Source organism: Pseudophryne corroboree, chromosome 5 (assembly GCF_028390025.1).
Source record: "Pseudophryne corroboree isolate aPseCor3 chromosome 5, aPseCor3.hap2, whole genome shotgun sequence".
Taxonomy (NCBI): Eukaryota; Metazoa; Chordata; class Amphibia; order Anura; family Myobatrachidae; genus Pseudophryne; species Pseudophryne corroboree.
The window spans coordinates 633,149,516-633,171,663 of NC_086448.1; the positions used below are offsets into that span (position 1 = coordinate 633,149,516).

The 22,148-nt window shown below is 47.1% G+C and overlaps 1 protein-coding gene across 2 annotated transcripts in view; it reads right to left on the reverse strand.

Annotated features, from left to right (window-relative positions):
* Positions 1-776: 776 nt before the first annotated feature.
* The window catches only part of TMEM241 (transmembrane protein 241), a 381,772-nt gene continuing 360,400 nt past the window's right edge, over positions 777-22,148 (reverse strand). For both annotated transcript variants that reach the window (XM_063923592.1, XM_063923591.1), the window contains one exon: positions 777-1,211. In XM_063923592.1, coding sequence (XP_063779662.1) covers positions 1,110-1,211 — 102 coding nt within the window. In that variant the 3' untranslated portion in view covers positions 777-1,109. The remainder of the gene's footprint in view (positions 1,212-22,148) is intronic.

Below are 22,148 nucleotides of genomic sequence, written 5' to 3' on the forward strand. Positions count from 1 at the left end.
TATGAACATTTCTAGAAATAAAATACCGTAAATGTATCAAGAGAAATGCACACAAAATATGAAATCTGTTTATTTAATACTTGGATGTTTTAGAAAATATGTGAAATTGAAAATAAACTTGTAAGAAGGCAATACCCATGGTAAGAACACAAATCCTCGAATAGACAGATCAGATGTTTTGGCTTCTTGTGCAACAGCCAATTCCGTGGACTATTTATTCTACTGATTTACAGTATATGGGGGGTAATTCTGAGTTGATCACAGCAGGAACTTTGTTAGCAGTTGGGCAAAACCATGTGCACTGCAGGGGAGGCAGATATAACACGTGCAGAGAGTTAGATTTGGGTGGGGGGGGTGGTCTTCAGTTTGCCGAATGTCGGGATCCCGGCGCACAGTATACCGGCGCCGGAATCCCGACACCTGGCATACCGGCACATATTCTCCCTCGTGAAGGTCGACGACCCCCCTGGAGGGAGAATAAAATAGCGTGGCCACCGTGCCCGTAGCGTGGCGAGCGCAGCGAGCCCGCAAGGGGCTCCTTTGCGCTCGCCACGGTGTCGGTATGCCGGCGGTCGGGCTCCCGGCGCCGGTATGCTGGTCGCCGGGAGCCCTACCGCCGGCATACCATACTACACCCGGGTGGGGTGTGTTCAATCTGCAATCTAAATTGCAGTGTAAAAATAAAGCAGCCAGTATTTACCCTGCACAGAAACAAAATAACCCACCCAAATCTAACTCTCTCTGCACATGTTATATCTGCCTCCCCTGCAGTGCACATGGTTTTGCCCAACTGCTAACAAAGTTCCTGCTGCGATCAACTCAGAATTACCCCCATGGTGCATTATATACAGTTGCTGCTTCTCTACCAATATTATTAGTGTCACTGCATAATCCATAAGTAATCCTTTACACACAGTGTTATAGGGTTATACTTTGGTTCTCTTCAATGCCAAAGTCATCTCTACCTGACAGACTAGTTTGTAAACACAAGTTGAAAAACATTTGTAAACTTCCTTTTCATTAAAATCATAATGTATAGAATATTTAAAGTCAATAAAACAAATTCTTGCTTGGTGCTTCTCGCAGGAATGGATAATTGTGGAAATAATCTAGTTTTGAGAGCATCCGTTACCAACATAACCGGTATTTTTCATGCACCGGTCCTCGCTGCATACACTAGAAGAGCCTCTCCCAGGCAGCATGCCAGGAAACTATGGAGAGAAGATCCATAAGTTATATTTTCTGTCCATACATATATCTGATAAAACTAAGCAATCACAAAATGCATTATGCCTTAAAAAAATAAACAAAAAGTAATAGAAAAGAAAATGAAAGCAAACAGATGATACAACATTAAATACAAGCAATTATTTAGCAGCACGGGTGGGCATTCTTGTTGCACTCCCATCACAGCTGCGGCACTGCCAGGGAGTGGGGGTGGACACGACACTGGGGGAATGTGCGGCAGCTCAGACTGTGGGTTATCCTGTAAGCATTTCCAACCACACAGTCTGAGTCAGTGTGGCCAGGGGAGTAGCGTGGGCAGCTTTTGCCCTGTGAGGCTGGTGTGCAGGAAGAGTACCTTCCAGCAGCCGCCGGTGGGCATGTCTAATATGGACGCACCAGGGGCAAACATGTGAGGGAATGCCCAGCTTAACTTGGTCGCATCTCATGTGTCTACATCAGGCAAGTGGTTAAGGAGAGGCAGTTGCTCATTGGGAAGTGCTGTGTGCTTGCCCCCCAGGCTAACATTTACCATCCAGCCCATATTCCTGATAATGAAAAATAATTGGTTCCATGCATGCAAAACCACTGACAGTAGAAGTGGTGAGGCACATAAGCAAACCTTGGTACCTTTGTCTCTTATCCATATTCCTGACGGATTGGGGTTCGGTGACCGGCGATTGGGATCCCATCGGTCAGCATACTGACGACAGGATCTCGGCCGCCCAGGGGGCGAGCGCAACGAAGGCCTTTGCAGGGCTCGCTACGCTCGCCACAGGTTCTATTCCCACTCTATGGGTGTCGTGTACACCCACGAGTGGGAATAGTCCTGGGCCCCCTGCCGGCATTCTGGAAGTCGAGATCCCGGCGCCAGTATGCTGACGGCCGGTCACCTAACTACATCCCTTCCTCTGACACCTAGTCCTGATTAAAAGCTGGGGATATATGTCTACAAAAATATTTCATTTGCTGATCTACTGATATTATAGGGCGACATATATATATATGGTGTGATATATATATATATATATATAGAGAGAGAGAGAGAGAGAGAGAGAGAGAGAGAGATAAACATATGATGTTTTTCCACAGGCAAGGTATAGGATCACTAATGAAGTTTTGAACCTCAGAGATTGCTTACATTCTTATATATTTATTGATATACAATAGCAATCAGATGCTGATAAATCATGAGATTTCTTACACAACTGTTTTGCATTTATAATTCAAACTAATTTGAGGGAAGGATATTTTTGTTGATCTGTTGTGACTGTACAGACATCTTTGTATTTATTCTATGGGGTATATTCAATTAGGGTCGGATCCATTCCGACATGCATTTGTCGGAATGGATCCGACAACCCCTATTCAATCTCATCTCAATTCGACTTTTAAAAAGTCGAATTGAGATGAGGGACCCAGAGGGGCAGAGGGGGGGGGGGGGAGCCACGGGGAAACCAGCGGGCACAGCCGCGGGCAGACGCGGAGGAGAGCAGCGCTGCAGAAGGACGTCTCATAGCCAACCGACCTCACGGCAGTGTCCACCCGGCCCCAGCAAACGTGATCTCACTTGCTGGAGCCGAGTGGACACTGCCGTGAGCGGCGCGGCTGTGAGACATCCTGCTGCAGCTCTGTGCTGTAGCGCTGCTCTCCCCTGTATGCCCTGCGGCTGCCCCGTCTCCCCGCGGCTCCCCCCCTCTCCTCCTTTGGGTCCCACATCTCAGTCAGACATTTTTTTATGTCAGACTGAGATGGTCGGAAATGGGGCCAAATCCTGTCGAATTTAGCCCTGTTTCACTCAAAAGTACGTGAATCGGCAGCTATACCACCGATTCACGTACTATTCGACAGGTCGAATTCCACGACTTGTCGAATAAAAACTGATGGGACTGAATAGGTCGAATCACTATTCGACCTTAAAAAGTCGAAAACTGCCGTCTTTTCGACAGACGGCAGTTTTCGACCCTAATTAAATATACCCCATGTATACTTAAAGATACCCTACTAGAATATAAATAAAGTCTCACAGTCCTAGGCATTCATAAAAGTGATAATTTAATTCTCTGTGAATTGCCTTTGGATATCGCTGTGAAGTTGACCAATTTGGTCCAGTATAGCTGGACTTGAACCAATATAACATTTATGGTCATATACTGTATGTATAGATTGCAGTATTGAGATCACTGGTGTGCCCACTGTCCATGTATCGTGCGTAAAGGGGTCTGTCTGATTCTGAGTAATACCGTTTGCACATGGATTATGTGCTTTTACAGGCATTGATGTTACACAGTTCACTATGATATACACTTGGTGACTCTTGGCTTTATGGTTTATATTTATCCAGCACCATTTATTCACCACTACATTGGGCTCAGAATAATTTTTGACTGATAGATATGACGATTACCGGGTCTGATCACATCCCTTGAATCAATTTAACGCTTTTTCATGACCTGAATTTCAGGAACAATAAGGGATATCTCAATATTTTTGCCATATGTGCAATTAGCACATTTATTTGTGCATTTAGTGCATTTATTTCGTGATGATCACATATTAGTGATACATGTTTTTCTATCCTATTTTTTTTTTCTTACTGTTTTTTTAGGGTATTTAATTGAAAGTTGTAATTTATACATATTCACATGTCCATTTTTGGATTAACAGTGCCCCAGTGAGACATCTTTTGTCTTTGCAAATACGCCTATAGTTCAGTGGCGCACGCAGGGGGGGGAGTTTCCGAGTACCTGGAAACCCCCCCTGATGACCCCAAAAAATGTTTTGAGACGGAGACACAGCTGTCTTCGTCTCAACAAAAGCCGCGATCGCGGACGGAGCTGTAGCAAGAGCAGAGAGCTATACAGCTCTCTGCTTAGAGAATGTCCCGGGTGCCGGGGGAGCTGCTGGCTGCGCATGCTCAGCTACAGCAGCTCCCTCTGTCCTCACGCTGTCGCCCCTCTGTATGTAAGTTTTAAATCATTGTTTAAGTGTGTTTTTGTATGATATGAATGCATGTATGTATGTATGTATGTATGTGGGTTTGTGTGTGAGCTTGTGTATGTACAGTATGTATGTATGTATGTGTGTTTACATGTGAGTGTATGTATGTGTGTTTACATGTGTGAGTTTGTGAATATATATATAAATGTGATATATATATATATATATATATACATACATAAAACCGGTAATCCTCCCTGGGTCCTGTGATAGGACCTCTATTGAAGAAAAATAGGCGGCACTCCAGGGACTTAAATAAAGTGAAACTGTATTCAAAAAATAAATTTCATGGTGCAAAAAACAACGTTTCAAGGCTCTACGGCCTTTTCATCTGGTTATGCATTATAGGGGAGGTCAAAAACAATAAACAAAATACCACTGTTTTTTTTCACCTCAGCTATAATGCATAACCTGATGGAAAGGCTGTAGAGCCTTGAAACGTTGTTTTTTGCGCCATTAATTTTTTTTTTTTAATACAGTTTGACTTTATTTAAGTCCTTGGAGTGCCGCCCATTTTTCTTCAATAGAGGTCCTATCACAGGACCCAAGGAGGATTACCGGTTATATTAATTTCAGGAGGGCACCCTGGCATCTTTGCTTTTTATCATCCAGAGTGCCAGACGACCACACAAATAAATAAATATATATATATATATATCTGCAAATGATGAATGGCACTCCTTACTAGTACCGCACAACATGCTCCGAAGCCCGTCAGAATCAGATAATATGTATGGAAGCAGGACGGCACTCATAGAGACTGGTAAACCATAGAAAATCAGCACAGGACGCTGTAGCTGTCAACGTTTCAGAGTTAGACTCTTTTAAAGGAGTCTAACTCTGAAACGTTGACAAAAAGCTTCAGCGTCCTGTGCTGATTTTCTATGGTTTACCAGTCTCAATGAGTGCCGTCCTGCCTCCGTACATATATATGTATGTATGTTTGTGTGTGTGTGTGTGTGTGTGTGTGTGTGTGTGTGTATATATCTATATATATATTTATTACACATACCTGCACATATACATACACACCCACCTACCCACCCACCCACCCACGGAAACCCCCCTCGCTAAATCCTGCGCTTGCCACTGTAGTTTTATTACGAAATGTCTCTGGGAGCTCTACCAATCAAGCGCTGTCCTGACAAATAAGACGTACCGATATAATGGCCATATATCTACTTTTTCTCATTAAATAACTTGCGTGGACTCTCTGTTTTGCAATACTGGAATGCGGTAAGAAATCCCTCGCTTGCAAAGACGTGCTGTTCCTGAGTGGGTCAACGCTTTTGTTTACAGCCTTTACTTTGTTTTCATGAGCACACCAGTCTAAAATTAGACTGACCCAGACGTGTTTAGATGCTGAAAACAGTTCAGCAACACATTTCTGGCGTGATTTTACTTAATAATCTGTAAAATGGTGAGTTTTTTCCTTTTGGTAAAGTATTACTTTTGCAGTTCAAGAGCTCTGCATACTATGTGTGACCTTTGTAATGTTTTCTTTCTCCTTCCTTCAATGAGCGTGCCTGGGACAGAAGCCAAGTTACAAGTCATGTAGATTAGTGTAGATCAGAACAGCAGGATTGTGTTGCTCCAAGAAACAAGTGAGAAAAGGCACCAGAGTCCACAGGCCACGAGGTGAGCGTCTCTCCATTCATTGACCGATCAAAGTAAATAAGTAATAACATTTTCTAACAAATACTTGGATGCTGTTTTCAAGGTCTATGAAATGCTAAAATATTCAGATTATTACGTGGACTGACTTTACCAACAGATTTTTATGGGCATATATTTATACACCCCCAAAAGGATTGGGTCTTCAACTAAACTAGCAAACCACTTAGGAACAATAAACTGCTGTATACCACACCCCGAGTACCACTTAAGACAAAGGTGTGTCCTCATATACCCCTTTCACACCAATCCTCTGACCTAGGATATTTTTGGGACAAATGCTGTGAAAGAGTAAATCTGGGTTGTGCGACCAGGGTTGAACCCGTGACTGACCCAGATATAATGCGCTCTGATAGTTGCGACCCAGGTTATTTGACCTGGGTCACCTATCAAAGCTGCTGATTCAGTGGCGGAACTACCGCCAGTGCAAGCAGTGCCTTGCACTGGGGCCCGCCACTGTCCAGGGGCCTAAAGCAGCGCGGCATGTAATGAGTCCACAGGGGAGAGGGAGGTGGAGGAGGGAGCCGCAGCAGCGCTGTGTAATTGGTGGAGGCGCTGCTGCTGTCCCTTTCCTTCACCATAGGCTGTCCTCCGCCGCTGTGAATGCTGGGAAGCGCATTCACAGCGCTTCCCTTCTCCCCTGCCCTGGATCTCTGCTGCAAGAGCTGCACCGAGGAGCCTGAGCCAGCGGAGACAGTAAGTATAATTCTCTTTCTTTCTTTCTATCTATCTATATATTCTGTTTGCCTTAATGTGTAAAAAGGGGGCGCTGTCTGCCGTAATGTGTAAAAAGGGGGTGCTGTCTGCCATAATGTGTAAAAAGGGGACGCTGTCTGCCGTAATGTGTAAAAAGGGGACGCTGTCGGCCGTAATGTGTAAAAAGGGGACACTGTCTGCCGTAATGTGTAAAAAGGGGACACTGCCGTATTGTGTAAAAAGGGGAATCTGTCCGCTGTAAGGTGTAAAAGGGGCTCTACCTGGTGTAGTGGTGCTACTGTGCGGCGTAATTTCAATAGTGGAGACTACTGTGCACCGTTATATGAATTGGTATTATTTTGTGGCCACACTCCTTCCCCAAGAAGCCACGCCCCTATATTTTTTGCGGCGCGCACTGTCCCTGTTTTACATGGAGCGGAGGCTCCGATGCCGTTTCTTGCACACAGTGCTAAAATGTCTAGTTACAGCACTGTTGCTAGGTATCCATTTCTCTGGCCCTGAGCAGGTCCCCCTCACCAGATCCTCTCTAGGGGTGAGGGGGTGGACTTGGATGGGGGGAGGGGCCAAAGCATTTTGTCGCACCTGGGCCCACCGCTCGCTAGTTCCGCCACTGTGCTGATTGGTTGTGTTTCTCGAGTCCCGCCTAAAGGGAGTGACATGGCGTGGCAGACATGAATGTGACGACCCAGTAATAACTTGGGACCAACGTGCAGTAAGAAAGGGGTTTCGCAGCTGTGACACAAGTGTGAAAGGGGTAATATACTACTGCTACACTTACATCAAACATCTGTACTCGGCGTGCTAGGTCCTGTGAGACTACACTTGCGCTGAGAGTCTTTTTCGCTGGAATGTGTGTCTTAAATCACAATGCGATACAACAATAGATATTTTTTTTACTTATTACTGCTATTAACCTTCAAAACGGCTGCACAGTATACTTAGGTGGGCCCTGGATACTGTGCAGGCTGTCTATCACTGACGTACCATTATGGATAATTTCTGGTAGATGTACCTTGTATTGAATTTAGGTTCTTGTGACTGGACGGTCTCGTACGAAAAGCAGTCACCGCTTTCGCGTCCCGTCCCCAGTACACAGAATGGATGTTTAGGTCAAACGGGACCTGACCACATAGGGGATTCCCGCTTACCGTCAGTAACCGCCTGTTACTGACTCCTCCCACTGCGCTGTGGGCGGGTTTATGCTGCCACCATCAAACTCCTAACCTGCCGTGGCGTTTGGAACCACGGTTCTGCTCTGTATGTGCCGACACACTGCCTTACCACACCTGTGTGGTACTGACGAATCCCCACTAGTCCTCTACCGGTAGCTGGCGGAAGGCGGAACTTGGAGACGTTGGGGTGCTCCCAGGACAGCCGGAGAACGGGGCTATGTTTTGCATAGGCCTGCAGGTCACAAGATGAAGCGTCGTCTTTAGGCAGAAGATCTTTATTTGCCCAAATACAGCCTTCAAAAAGGCTGAGCAATACAGCAAGCTGTTCACAGCAGAAAGCAGTTGGTATAAAACACACTGGATGCGTGCAGGCCTCCTTTTTATGTCAATTTTCCACACAGTACAACAGGGGGGGTAAGCCCTGAGTCCTTTCCATCCAAATCAGGATATCTTACAAAATACAAATAAATAAATTACATTTCAAAAGGAGATAAGTGCAAAAAAATAATAATATCCTCCTTCCTGTCACACAGACAACGTTTGGAATCAGTTTAACATTCACTATTGATAAATTTATCACATAGCTGCAAAATACAAATGTTTCTGTCTCATTCACATCTCCATGCAAACCCAGTGTTTGGGATTACAACAGGAAAGGCTGCAACACAACAAACAGTCTTCCTTCCACCTTCGTTTGCATTTTAAAGATGTTTGGCCACCAAGAGGACGGCTAATTGACACTTACTTGTACATAGCAAGTCTGGAGCTAGGACAATTATCATACGACTTCCTATGTAAAAAGTGTCTCACAAACTATTTTCAAGGCCTTTTTAGAAACAAAATACCTTGTACTTTCCTCATAAGTGCCCTGTCCATCATTCTCCAACTGCGCAGCGATATAACATATGACACATTATTAAACATATTTTAAATATCCGGTGCCTAGCACCCACAATACATTTAAAGATGGCACCAGTACACAGTTTAAAAGTGGCGCCAAGTGCCCATTGTCCTCCTAATGGCACAGGGCACTAGGGGTTAACCCCTTCAGTGCCGCGGCCACCGTTACACGTGTGGCTGGTTTGTCTCTCCGGCCACACTCCTCCCCCCTCAATTCAAGCGGGAAAACCAGCGAGTCATGTCCCAACGATATGGCTCCTGGTACCGCAGTCTGTTGGGTTGAAGGGGACGCTACATGGGGGGTGTAGGCTCCGGCCTAGACAGTTCATCCATAGTGCAGTGGGCCTCTCTTCGTGGGTGCACAATGTTCAAATAGTCCACCTGAAGTCCAAGTTCAAGGCTCCACCACAAAAGTCTGTCCAATTTCCCCAAGGTAGGTTGCAGCCACCTAACAGGTGGGTGGTAAGTCACCACGGTGGGTGGCCAGTTACACACAAGTGCCACCCAAGGTGTCCCAATTGTGGCATACCCCACCTCCCACAATAGCAGTATTCTGCTCAAACAGGCCACAGGGTGCTCCTGCCTATATGGCTCCTCCTGGCTCAGTACTGCTCCCAGTCCGTGCAGTGGCGCAGTAGTTCGTAAAACACAGTCCTGGTCAAGAATGTGCGCCATCAGCACTGGAGCGGGTACCAGAGCCTCCTTCAATGACTGGAATGCCAACTCACAAGCGGGTGCAAAGTCCACTGACTTGGGAGTGCCCTTCCTAGCCATCTCTGTAAAGGGGTTCACTACAAGACTAAAGTCAATGACAACATGTCCGTAGGGCCTTACAGGTTCTAGGGTCAGTACCAGTCTGGGTGATGTGAGTCGGGGACAGCCTCTGGTTGCCTCTACCCCCTCTGGTTTGGGCCTACCCCTGTCTTCTCCCACATGGTGCCCCAGGCACTGCACCTCCGTCATTCCTATCTGGCAACTCTCTGCCCTGTCAGACCTGCCCTCCAATCCTCCTCTGTCGACCTATGACTCGGGAAGCCTACCCTGTCACCTAGGCCTACTCTTTCCTCCTCGTCAACTACCTGTGCCACAGTGATGGTGGCCAGACCACCAGCCTCTGGATCCTGTGTGGCATCCACTACAGGAAGGCTGCGTGTCTTCCCCGATCTACTGCGCACAGGCAGGGGACCTGTTATGTCCACAGCAACTCGCTGTAAAGGTTCTCCTATGGGCAGAGGCCCAGAGACAACACAAATGCTGGAGTGCCCCAGCTGCCAACGCATGGCACCAGCCTTACAGTTGGTCTGGGCGTCATCCGACATTCCAGACCAGGGTAAGCTCTGTGACAGGCACTTCAGGGTACGGTCTGTCCAAAGGGGTTTCGCTGGCAACCAACACCGGTTGCGCATGAAAGTTCCCTGGGTGGGACCAGATGGACATGTTCCCTATCTGGTCTATCCCCTCCCACTTTCCTGTCTACCCTGTACCTTAACCCTTCCCGCCAGGTCAAACTTCCTGCCCCAACCCTGTCAAGGCCGCTGCCAGAGTGGCGCCTCATGCCCTTCAGGGATGGGTCAGAGAGTTGAGCCTCCCTAAACTCCTGCCTGCGGCCCTCAATCTCTCCTAAATTGGGACACACTACAGGAGGGTCTAGGTGGGGACTACTAGGGTCAGTCTGGTAGGGGTCAGTCATGGAAAAGTCAGTATGGTTTCTCATACTCACCGCCAAAGTTGGCAAACCACTTGGGTCAGGAGCATCATTGGGCACCCCCACAGGATCAAACGAGCTGGACCCAACATCCTCTGCGTTGCTAGGGGACGTAGGCATACCAGAGGCAAAAAGGCATGCGGGGTCGATGTGCCGATCTAGCCGCTGTAATCTTTTCCTCTGGGCTGGTTGATGCTGTGGTTGGCTGTGCTGGCAGTTGTCTAGCAGCTGTAGTCTTTTCCTTTGGGCTGTGCTGTGCTGGACTAGCTGATGTCAACGGTGGTTGTGGAAATTGACTCCGGGAAATGGCGCCAGCAAACGTGGTGACGATCCCACCACCCAGATCATTTCCTTGGACCACATCAGTTGGGAGACCATCCATGACAGCAACTTCTCGCAACTCTGGTCCAGCTCACCAATCCAAGTAGACTCCTGCCATGGGAACCTCTTTCCCCGTTCCATCTGCCAGAGTGACCTTGGCAGTGCGACCCTGCAATACTGCAGCAGGATCTATAAGGTGGGGGCTCACCACAGTGATTGAGGCCCCAGAGTCTCTTAGGCCTTCCCCTTGCAGGGGTCCCACGTGGACCGGCTGCAGGTGCCTCCACATATTGTGTAGGGGCTGTTTGGCTATGCAGGTAACTCTCTCCGCAGAGTGCACCTGTTTCTCGCCACACTCCATCGGACTGACTGGAGGGGGAACAGTCTCTGTAGGCTCATCTCCACTCGTCAAACAAGCGAGCCGGGCTCCAGCATTCGGATTTGGGGCACGAGTCTGGGGTGCTTGGGATGCAGGACAGTTCATCCTCAGATGTCCGATTTTCCCACAGCCATAGCACTTCTTCTCCAGTCGTGGAACCGATGATCTCCGATCACTTGCAGGGACACTGCGGTCCGGTTGCTGGCCAAGAGCACCCGGGTTGAAGGAAGATTGTCTTTGGGGGTGATGAGCTGAAGAGGGGTGTCCCCCTGGTGGTACAGTCTTTTGGAGCTGGCTGCTGGCTGGGCGCTTCTGCCCGTGTGGCCGAATTGCCACATACTTGTCGGCTAACTGGGCAGCCATCTTTAAGCTGGGTGGCTCCCGGTCTAGCACCCACTCCTTCACTTCTGGGGCGCACCTGCGATAGAACTGCTCCCAGCAGATCAGGTCGATCAGTGCGTCCCATGTAGTGGCTTCAGAATCCTTCACCCACTTCACCACGTACTGCCGCAGCTGGGTGGCGAACTGCTCATGGGTGCTGCTAGGATTCCTTGGGCAAGTCTCTGAACTTCTTCCTGTAAGACTCTGGAGTAATGAAGAATCGCTGGAGGAGGGCCTTCGCGACTTCGTCGAAATCCCCACAGTCCTCTGTGGCCACTCCTCGATAGGCCTCCAAGGCCTCTGCATGCAGAGTGGGCACAAGGTGTCTCACCCACTCCGACTTGGGTAATTCATGTAGTCTGCAAGTCCTCTCAAAAACTTGTAAATGTCCATCAATGTCCCCATCACTGTCTGCAAACTGAATGAGTCCCGATCTGTGTGCAGCAGCTGACAACGGCTCCCGGGGTACCACGGCCTGTGGTGCCCGCTCATCACACCACATCTGGATGATGATCAAGCGTTCTTGCTCCGTTGCCCTTTCCCCCAATTCCGCTAGCCGATCCGCTAGGCTATCCATGCCACCCCCCCTGGGACGTTGGGATCCTGGCCCTGCTAGGGATTGCTGGGAAACATTGCTGCTGCGAGAGGGGGTGGGGCTTGTGGGTCTCACCGGTTCCTTACGAAGGTCCACTGGTGGCCTGTCCTCTCCGATGCCCTCAGCGCTCTCTACCGCCGTCCGGCGGGACTCTTCCAAGTTCATGAGCGCCGCCCTCATGACACTCTTGGACGAGTTGGAAGGGATCTCCACACCCTTCTGCCGACACACAATCTCCAAATCATCCTTGGACATTCCGCTGAAGTCCGCCATCTTGTGCGTTCTCCTGCACTGCAGTTACTCCTCTCCTGAGTAACTCGGCTTCTCCAATCGGGTGACCGAAAAGCCGCCTGGGATTATCCCACTGCTGTCACCAATTTCTGTGACCGGACCGTCTCGTACAAAAAGCAGTCACCGCTTTCGCGTCCCGTCCCCAGTACACAGAATGGATGCTTAGGTCACACGGGACCTGACCACATAGGGGATTCCCGCTTACCATCAGTAACCGCCTGTTACTGACTCCTCCCACTGCGCTGTGGGCGGGTTTATGCTGCCACCATCAAACTCCTAACCTGCCGTGGCGTTTGGAACCACGGTTCTGCTCTGTATGTGCCGACACACTGCCTTACCACACCTGTGTGGTATTGACGAATCCCCACTAGTCCTCTACCGGTAGCTGGCGGAAGGCGGAACTTGGAGACGTTGGGGTGCTCCCGGGACAGCCGGAGAATGGGGCTATGTTTTGCATAGGCTTGCAGGTCACAAGATGAAGCGTCGTCTTTAGGCAGAAGATCTTTATTTGCCCAAATACAGCCTTCAAAAAGGCTGAGCAATACAGCAAGTTGTTTACAGCAGAAAGTAGTTGGTATAATACACACTGGATGCGCGCAGGCCTCCTTTTTATGTAAATTTTCCACACAGTACAACAGAGGGGGGTAAGCCCTGAGTCCTTTCCATCCAATCAGGATATCTTACAAAATACAAATAAATAAATTACATTTCAAAAGGAGATAAGTGCAAAAAAAAACCAATATCCTCCTTCCTGTCACACAGACAACGTTTGGTATCAGTTTAACATTCACTATTGATAAATTTATCACATAGCTTCAAAATACAAATGTTTCTGCCTCATTCACATCTCCATGCAAACCCAGTGTTTGGGATTACAACAGGAAAGGCTGCAACACAACAAACAGTCTTCCTTCCACCTTCGTTTGCATTTCAAAGATGTTTGGCCACCAAGAGGCCGGCTAATTGACACTTACTTGTACATAGCAAGTCTGGAGCTAGGACAATTACCATACGACTTCCTATGCAAAAAGTGTCTCACAAACTATTTTCAAGGCCTTTTTAGATACAAAATACCTTGTACTTTCCTCATAAGTGCCCTGTCGATCATTTCAACATTCTCCAACTGCACACTACGCAGCGATATAACATATGACACATTATTAAACATATTTTAAATACCCGGTGCCTAACACCCACAATACATTTAAAGATGGCGACTAGCGCCAGTGTACAGTTTAGTAGTGGCGCCAAGCGCCCATTGTCCTCCTAATGGCGCCGGGCACTAGGGGTTAACCCCTTCAGTGCCGCGGCCGCCATTACACGTGTGGCTGGTTAGTCTCTCGGGCTACAGTTCTATTAGAAAATTTGTTAGGGGAAATTCTATTCTAACATTTTAAAATTACGTGGGCAGACATTAGCTACATAGGTCATTTATTTTTATAAAAATCTTTGTTGTTAATTTAACCCAGGAGAACTATCAATCTAGATTCATTATATTCAGTATATAGCAAAGTGGTCGTTATGATGAAGTCTAGAGTACCTATTAGTTGCCTAAGAGTCAACACCCTCTTAGATCTCAGAGTGAGAAAAAGATGGGGGGAGGCGCGCTCCAGAGACATAAGTGTACTGGGCCCCACAATTTCTGTTGCCGGCCCTGTCTATGAAAAAGTTGCATCAACAAAAAATCAAAACGCTGTCTGGGGTATGTTATAGTCTATATGGTGTATTTCTCCACTTTCTGTGCTCTGTGTTCTGTACTCATCAGTGACAAACTATGAACTCTAGCACTGTCTGTTTCGTTTCCTCTTGTGGCTGGGTAGCAGTCCCTCTATGTTCTGCAGCTGTCTCTATATTCTTATTGCTTTCTCTAACTCGTATTATTAGATTAGTCCCATAACTATTTCTTCATCTCAGTTTCTTTTCCTTTATACTTCTCTTTTCAGTCTCTCTCTGTCCTGCTCTCAAATGGTTCCTGACTTTAATACTTCTCAATCTATTTCATATACACTGCCATTTCCTCTTTCTCACGTCCTTCTCAAATATCCATTTCTGACCCATCTTGAGGCCCTTTTTGCTCAATGCAATAGTGTACACACTTTAGCAGACACTGCTGTGGACACAAACTATGGGCATATGCTAGGCTACAAACATTGCAGATGCAATCAGTTTGATACCAGCATGCATACATCACATAAGCTTACACCAACTGCTTTAACAATTTCTTTACATTGTAAAATACACATTTACTACTGGGTTTCAGACAACTTAAAAATACAAAAAAAAAAAAATACTAAGGGGTATATGCAATTGCGATCGAATCCCCGAAAATGTCGGAAAACGGGACATTTTCGAAAAGAAAAAAAAAATCGACAATGCAATTCAGTACTTTTCGTCAAAAAAACGGCCATTCCAAATTCGACTTTTTGAAATTCGACATTTGTCAAATTCAACATTTCTGCAATGGTACAAATGCGGCATTTCGACAAAAGTATATTCAATTGAAGATTGTAAATTCGACAACAGTGCTTTTAGACAGTAAATTCGTCATTTTCAATCCGCCACACTTTGCTGGCGGAATCTAATAAAAAATTTTAAAAACATGTTTTTTTTATTGGTAATAGCATATCTATTTATATTAGAAGGGATTAGGGGGGTCATTCCGAGTTGTTCGCTCGGTAAATTTCTTCGCATCGCAGCGATTTTCCGCTTAGTGCGCATGCGCAATGTTCGCACTGCGACTGCGCCAAGTAAATTTGCTATGCAGTTAGGAATTTTACTCACGGCTTTTTCTTCGTTCTGGTGATCGTAATGTGATTGACAGGAAGTGGGTGTTTCTGGGCGGAAACAGGCCGTTTTATGGGCGTGTGGGAAAAAACGCTAGTTTCTGGGAAAAACGCGGGAGTGGCTGGAGAAACGGAGGAGTGTCTGGGCGAACGCTGGGTGTGTTTGTGACGTCAAACCAGGAACGACAAGCACTGAACTGATCGCACTGGCAGAGTAAGTCTCGAGCTACTCAGAAACTGCACAGAGATGTCTTTTCGCAATATTGCGAATCTTTCGTTCGCAATTTTAAGAAGCTAAGATTCACTCCCAGTAGGCGGCGGCTTAGCGTGTGTAAAGCTGCTAAAAGCAGCTTGCGAGCGAACAACTCGGAATGAGGGCCCAGGTACTTGGTTTGTCTATTTAGGAGGCACAAGTATTATGTATATATTTAAAAAATATATATATTTTTTTCATGTAATGGGGTAAAAATCAGGAAAAAAAATGCGTGGGGTCCCCCCTCCTAAGCATAACCAGCCTCGGGCTCTTTGAGCCGGTCCTGGTTGCCAAAATACGGGAAAAAAATGACAGGGGATCCCCCGTATTTTAACAACCAGTACCGGGCTCTGCGCCTGGTCCTGGTGCAAAAAATACGGGGGACAAAAAGAGTAGGGGTCCCCCGTATTTTTTGTACCAGCACCGGGCTCCACTAGCTGGAGAGATAATGCCACAGCCGGGGGACACTTTTATACCGCTCCCTGCGGCCGTGGCATTAAATCCCCAACTAGTCACCCCTGGCCGGGGTACCCTGGAGGAGTGGGTCCCCTTAAATCAAGGGGTCCCCTTCCTCCAGCCACCCAAGGGCCAGGGGTGAAGCCCGAGGCTGTCCCCCCCATCCAAGGGCTGCGGATGGGGGGCTGATAGCCTTGTGTCAAATAAAAGAATATTGTTTTTTGTAGCAGAACTACAAGTCCCAGCAAGCCTCCCCCGCAAGCTGGTACTTGGAGAACCACAAGTACCAGCATGCGGGGGGAAACGGGCCCGCTGGTACCTGTAGTTCTACTGCAAAAAAATACCCAAATAAAAACAGTACACAGACACCGTGAAAGTAAAACTTTATTACATACATGCAAACCGACACACACATACTTACCTATGTTGACACGAGGCTCGGTCCACTTCTCCAAGTAGAATCCATGGGGTACCTGAAAATAAAATTATACTCACAAAAATCCTGTGTAGCATCTGTCCTCTTCTCTTTATAATCCACGTACTCGGCAAAAAAACAAACCACATTACCCGGACCACGCACTGAAAGGGGTCCCATGTTTACACATGGGACCCCTTTCCCCGAATGCCGGGACCCCCCGTGACTCCTGTCACAGAGGGTCCCTTCAGCCAATCTGGGAGCGCCACGTCGTGGCACTCTCCTGATTGGCTGTGCGCGTCTGAGCTGAGCTAGCACAGCCGCTCCATTATCTTCAATGGTGGGAACTTTGCGGTCAGCGGTGAGGTCACTCGCGGTCAGCGCTCCCTGATTGGCTGAAGGGACCCTCTGTGACAGGAGTCACGGGGGGCCTCGGCATTCGGGGAAAGGGGTCCCATGTGTAAACATGGGACCCCTTTCAGTGCGTGGTCCGGGTAAATGTGTTTTATTTATTTGCCATGTACGTGAATTACAAAACAGAAGAGGACAGATCTACACTGGATTTTGGTGAGTATAATTTTATTTTCAGGTACCCCATGGATTCTACTTGGAGAAGTGAACCGAGCCTCGTATCAACATAGGTAAGTATGTGCGTGTCGGTATGCATGTATGTAATAAAGTTTCACTTTCACGGTGTCTGTGTACTGTTTTTATTTCGGTATTTTTTTGCAGTAGAACTACAGGTACCAGCGGGCCCGTTTCCCCCCCGCATGCTGGTACTTGTGGTTCTCCAAGTACCAGCTTGCGGGGGAGGCTTGCTGGGACTTGTAGTTCTGCTACAAAAAAACAATATTTTTTTATTTGATACAAGGCTATCAGCCCCCCATCCGCAGCCCTTGGATGGGGGGGGGACAGCCTCGGGCTTCACCCCTGGCCCTTGGGTGGCTGGAGGGAGGGACCCCTTGATTTAAGGGGTCCCCACTCCTCCAGGGTACCTCGGCCAGGGGTGACTAGTTGGGGATTTAATGCCACGGCCGCAGGGACCAGTATAAAAGTGTCCCCCGGCTGTGGCATTATCTTTCCAGCTAGTGGAGCCCAGTGCTGGTTGTAAAAATACGGGGGATCCCCTGTCAATTTCCCCCCCGTATTTTTACAACCAGGACCGGCTCAAAGAGCCCGAGGCTGGTTATGCTTAGGAGGGGGGACCCCACGCAATTTTTTTCTGGGTTTTTTAAACACTTTCGTGCCATCCAAAAAGTCGAATCCAGGATGCACACTATCCGTCAATTGGTCCGTTTTTCGACAGCGGGACTGTCGAATCCGTTTTTTATTGAATATGTCGAATTTGGGTCCCGGCGGGAGGGTATGTGACTGTCAAATTGTGTCGAATTTAAAAACGGTCGAATTCCAGCCGGAATTCGACCGCAATTGCATATACCCCAATGTGTGCACAAGCAATAACAGAAAACACCATCAGCTTGAGAGACGAATGGACAATCAGCCAGTCAAAAGCAGTTAGGTAGTGCTGGTGACACTTGTATATTTGTACCTGCTCTTGCTGCTGCAAATAAAATGGTAAGGACAGAGGTACATGCGTCACTGTGGCGTGTGCATCAGTTACGCAGACTCGCCTTTTCTGCACTAAGCATATTGTGTCTGCTTCTATTTCCTCTGCATCTCACTGATCATTATTATGTGCCCCATACTTCGACAATTTGTATTTCAGCAAGACTAAATGCTTTTCTCTACAGCACCCTAGCAGTGCCTGCTGAACTGCATCATGTTCACGTCTTCTATTCCACTCAGCCAGTGCCGGTGCCACCATTAAGCAGCTTTAGGGCTATTTCACACGCTGTGGTTTTGACTGCACGGAAAAAAGCCGTCCGTTTTTTTCCCGTGCATGTTTTTTAATTAAGTATTGCTGCATATGGGGGCTTTCAGGCAGCAGCTCACCTCTGCAGCCGGAAATATCCACTGATAGGTCCGGCTGCCGTGCCGTCCTTAAAGGCAGTGAGCTGAGTGTGTGAATGTGCACTTTCACACACGAGTTCTTTGTGCCGTGCTGCTGCTGCGGCGCATGTGCACAGCCTTAAATACGGCACAAAACTGCTGTGTGTGTAAGGCGACTTTTCAGCCGCAGCCACCACTCTCTAGTGTGGCCATCATACAGGCTGCTGCAGCACTAACACATCAGTCGCTGTCACTGTGCTGCCATTAGCCTGGCTCTCGTGCACTGCTGCCTCCTCCCCTTCCTTCCCGCCCAGCCATGCACAAAGTAGCTCTGCCTCCCAGATAACGAGGAGCTAGCCTGTGCTGGGACGAATGTGTCTATTTCCTCTTCGTGGAAAGGACCTGGATGTGACATCAAGTGAGGGCGGAAATGGTCTTCTGCCCTTACAGCATGTATTTGTTTTCTATAATCTCCGTTTGTTGCTCATTACTTTGTTGTAGTTATTCTTCAGTGGACAATCCCCGTGCTTCGGTTGCGGTATCTCACTCCGGTACGCGCACCACGGGATACAATTCCAAATAGTTTGTGACGTGAACCCAGTGACTTATGTGAAAGGTCCTCTCAACAAAGGGAAACTAGATGCTAGTGTGTGGGCACTGGATGAGATGATATTTTTCCGGGTGTATTCAGGGGGGATCACCAGCAGCCAGGGCTCAGATTTGGGGCTGCCGTGACACAGATTCACTGCACTTTCTGGCGTGTGCAGCCCATCCCATGCTCCTCCTCCTGATATGGCCTGCCCTATACAGCTGCAGTGCTGCCCCTGGAGCTGGAAATCATCATGCAGAGGTGAGCAGGCTGAGGCTGGGATCTACATGTCTGGGGGTGTCCTGTATATATACAGAGGTGAGCAGGCTGAGGCTGGGATCTACATGTCTGGAGGTGTCCTGTATATATACAGAGGTGAGCAGGCTGAGGCTGGGATCTACATGTCTGGAGGTGTCCTGTATATATACAGAGGTGAGCAGGCTGAGGCTGGGATCTACATGTCTGGGGGTGTCCTGTATATATACAGATCTACATGTCTGGGGGTGTCCTGTATATATACAGAGGTGAGCAGGCTGAGGCTGGGATCTACATGTCTGGGGGTGTCCTGTATATATACAGATCTACATGTCTGGGGGTGTCCTGTATATATACAGAGGTGAGCAGGCTGAGGCTGGGATCTACATGTCTGGGGGTGTCCTGTATATATACAGAGGTGATCAGTCTGAGGCTTGGGTCTACATGTCTGGGGGTGTCCTGTATATATACACAGAGGTGAGCAGGCTGAGGCTGGGATCTACATGTCTGGGGGGATGTCCTGTATATAAACACAGAGATGAGCAGGCTGGGGTCTTCATGTCTGGGTGTACATGTCTGGGGGTGTCCTGTATACATACACAGAGGTGAGCAGGCTGAGGCTGGGATCCACATGTCTGGGGGGATGTCCTGTATATGAACACAGAGATGAGCAGGCTGGGGTCTTCATGTCTGGGTGTACATGTCTGGGGGTGTCCTGTATACATACACAGAGGTGAGCAGGCTGGGGTCTACATGTCTGGGGGTGTCCTGTATATATTGTACACAGAAAAAACAATTTGTGTTCCCTAATGCACACTGAGTGAGAAATAAATACTACATAAGTCAGATAATACGGAGATCTTAGTTGCGTATATCTGCAGATATAGGGTTAAGCCCCCAGGCCGTTCGGCAAGGCGTCTCCGTCACTGGGGGCGTCACTGACGGAGACGCCTTGCCGAACGGCCTGGGGGCTTAACCCTATATCTGCAGATATACGCAACTAAGATCTCCGTATTATCTGACTTATGTAGTATTAATTTCTCACTCAGTGTGCATTAGGGAACACAAATTGTTTTTTCTTACACAGAATTACCCCTCCCTTTTAGCACCTGAGTGACATCACAATCTGATCGAGCAGCTTGCCATTTTGTGCATTATACTGTACACAGAGCTGAGCGGGCTGCGGAGAGTAGAGGGTAAGTAGACTTACCTTCCCCCTCGACCGCCGGCATTTACAACTCAAACCTTCAGTATCATTTTCCTCCATTGGCAGGACTTTATCATTTGCGCTGCAACACCACCAGTTACACTGTCATTGTACACAATGCCTGATGTGCACAGTGCGCAACTGACCATCCAGTAACCAGCATGCATTTGTCTCTGCAGCAACTTACTGATCAGTAAGTTTGCTGCCTTGAGAATCTGTATACATGTATGTGTAGGTCGTAGAGGGAGGTGGACAGAGTAAGGGGTTTTTGTTATTTTTAATAGTAAGCCATGTGTCGTGCATGGGCTGATGTATTTTCCATCAGCAGTTCTATTATATGATGTATAGGTTGGAAAAAAATGTCACATAATTGTAATTGTGTCCCACCCTAGTATGTACACTACTGGAGCTCATTAAGTCGCTCTGCGGTATACTCTTACATTATTCATATAAGTTCATTTTTCATCCAGTTAATGAGAGAGCACCAGCTAATCCTGGAAGTGTCACCCTGAGCGTCCCCTCTCTGTGGTGAGGGCTGTTTTTAGTGTGTCATACTCAATGTAAGGATTCTGAACCTTGCTTATTTATCACTTTGAAATAAATACACCTATTTTTGTTTGTGGCTTACGGTTCACATTTTTACTGTCTGGATATTACCAGGAATGCATATTGTATCTAGGCTGAATCTTGTTTTTCTCTTTGTTTCCTCATGTATAAAGGTTTCAGTCAGGTGTTGAACCAATATATTTTTTTATCCTGCCTCATGTTTTATGACCAGGATGTGGGTAATTCATTTTTGGTGATTATTATGCAGGGAAAGATTATCAATTCCACATTATCACCTCCAGTGTTCCTATTAGTTTTAGCTTCCCAATATGTTTTTCAGCTTCTCCTTTTCACAATGCCTCAATCACTAATACACTAGAAAAAGTAAATGAATTAGCAATAGTGGTCTTTAAAAACAAAAAAACAAAAACAACAGGTGTTTTTTTTCTCCAGTGCGTGCCAGTATCTGACTTCCTGACGCTAATACAAAGACCCATTCTGACACTTTTAACTAACTCTTTGGAATTAGAGTTGGGTACACACTGCCAAGCAGGGCTTATAAGCTTTCTGTATTCCACTACAGAGAGGTTACTCAAAGGGGATACACAAAGACTTGCATACTGAGGTTAGCATAACTGGGCCAAATCTGCTGTTATTGTTACCCAGCATCCTGCCGAGTCTTCCTCACCGGTATTAGCAATAATAAAAGCTTCCAATATCCACAAAACACAAGAATGCAAATAAATGCATTTCCATCTAAAACATTTTGTACATTAAACATTACAGAAATGTTTTAGTCTCCATGCTTAACAATTGTATCTTTAAAACTGTTAAATCCTTTAACTGATCCTAGAACTTTTACTAGTTGTAAACTGAAGTCATCATTACTGTCATTTCAAATAAAAGGTACATACATACATGCATGCATACATTTTCACTTTGAGGACTAGACCATAGATTGCTACTCTCCTGGATTGTGCAGGAGATCCCGAATTCCGGAGAACTCTTCTGGAGTCATAGATATGACCATCTCCTCAAAGAAGTGGGGCTCGATAATGCGATTTGTAGTGAATTGCCTCATTGTGGCTCCGCCCCTGAATCACAGCACCTGCGATGATGCAAAGAGCCACAGAACCCACCATAATCTCTATAATGGACACAAAGCTGGCAAATGTACACAAGACGTACAATTTATGAGTTTCCGTAAACACTGGCAATGACTAGTAAGAAAGACGTCAGCTACCAAATAAGAGGGATGTTGGCAAGATGGCAGGCATTCAGTTCTTGCTTCATGCTGCCCAGGTGACATTTATTGTGGAATAATATTCAAGGTAA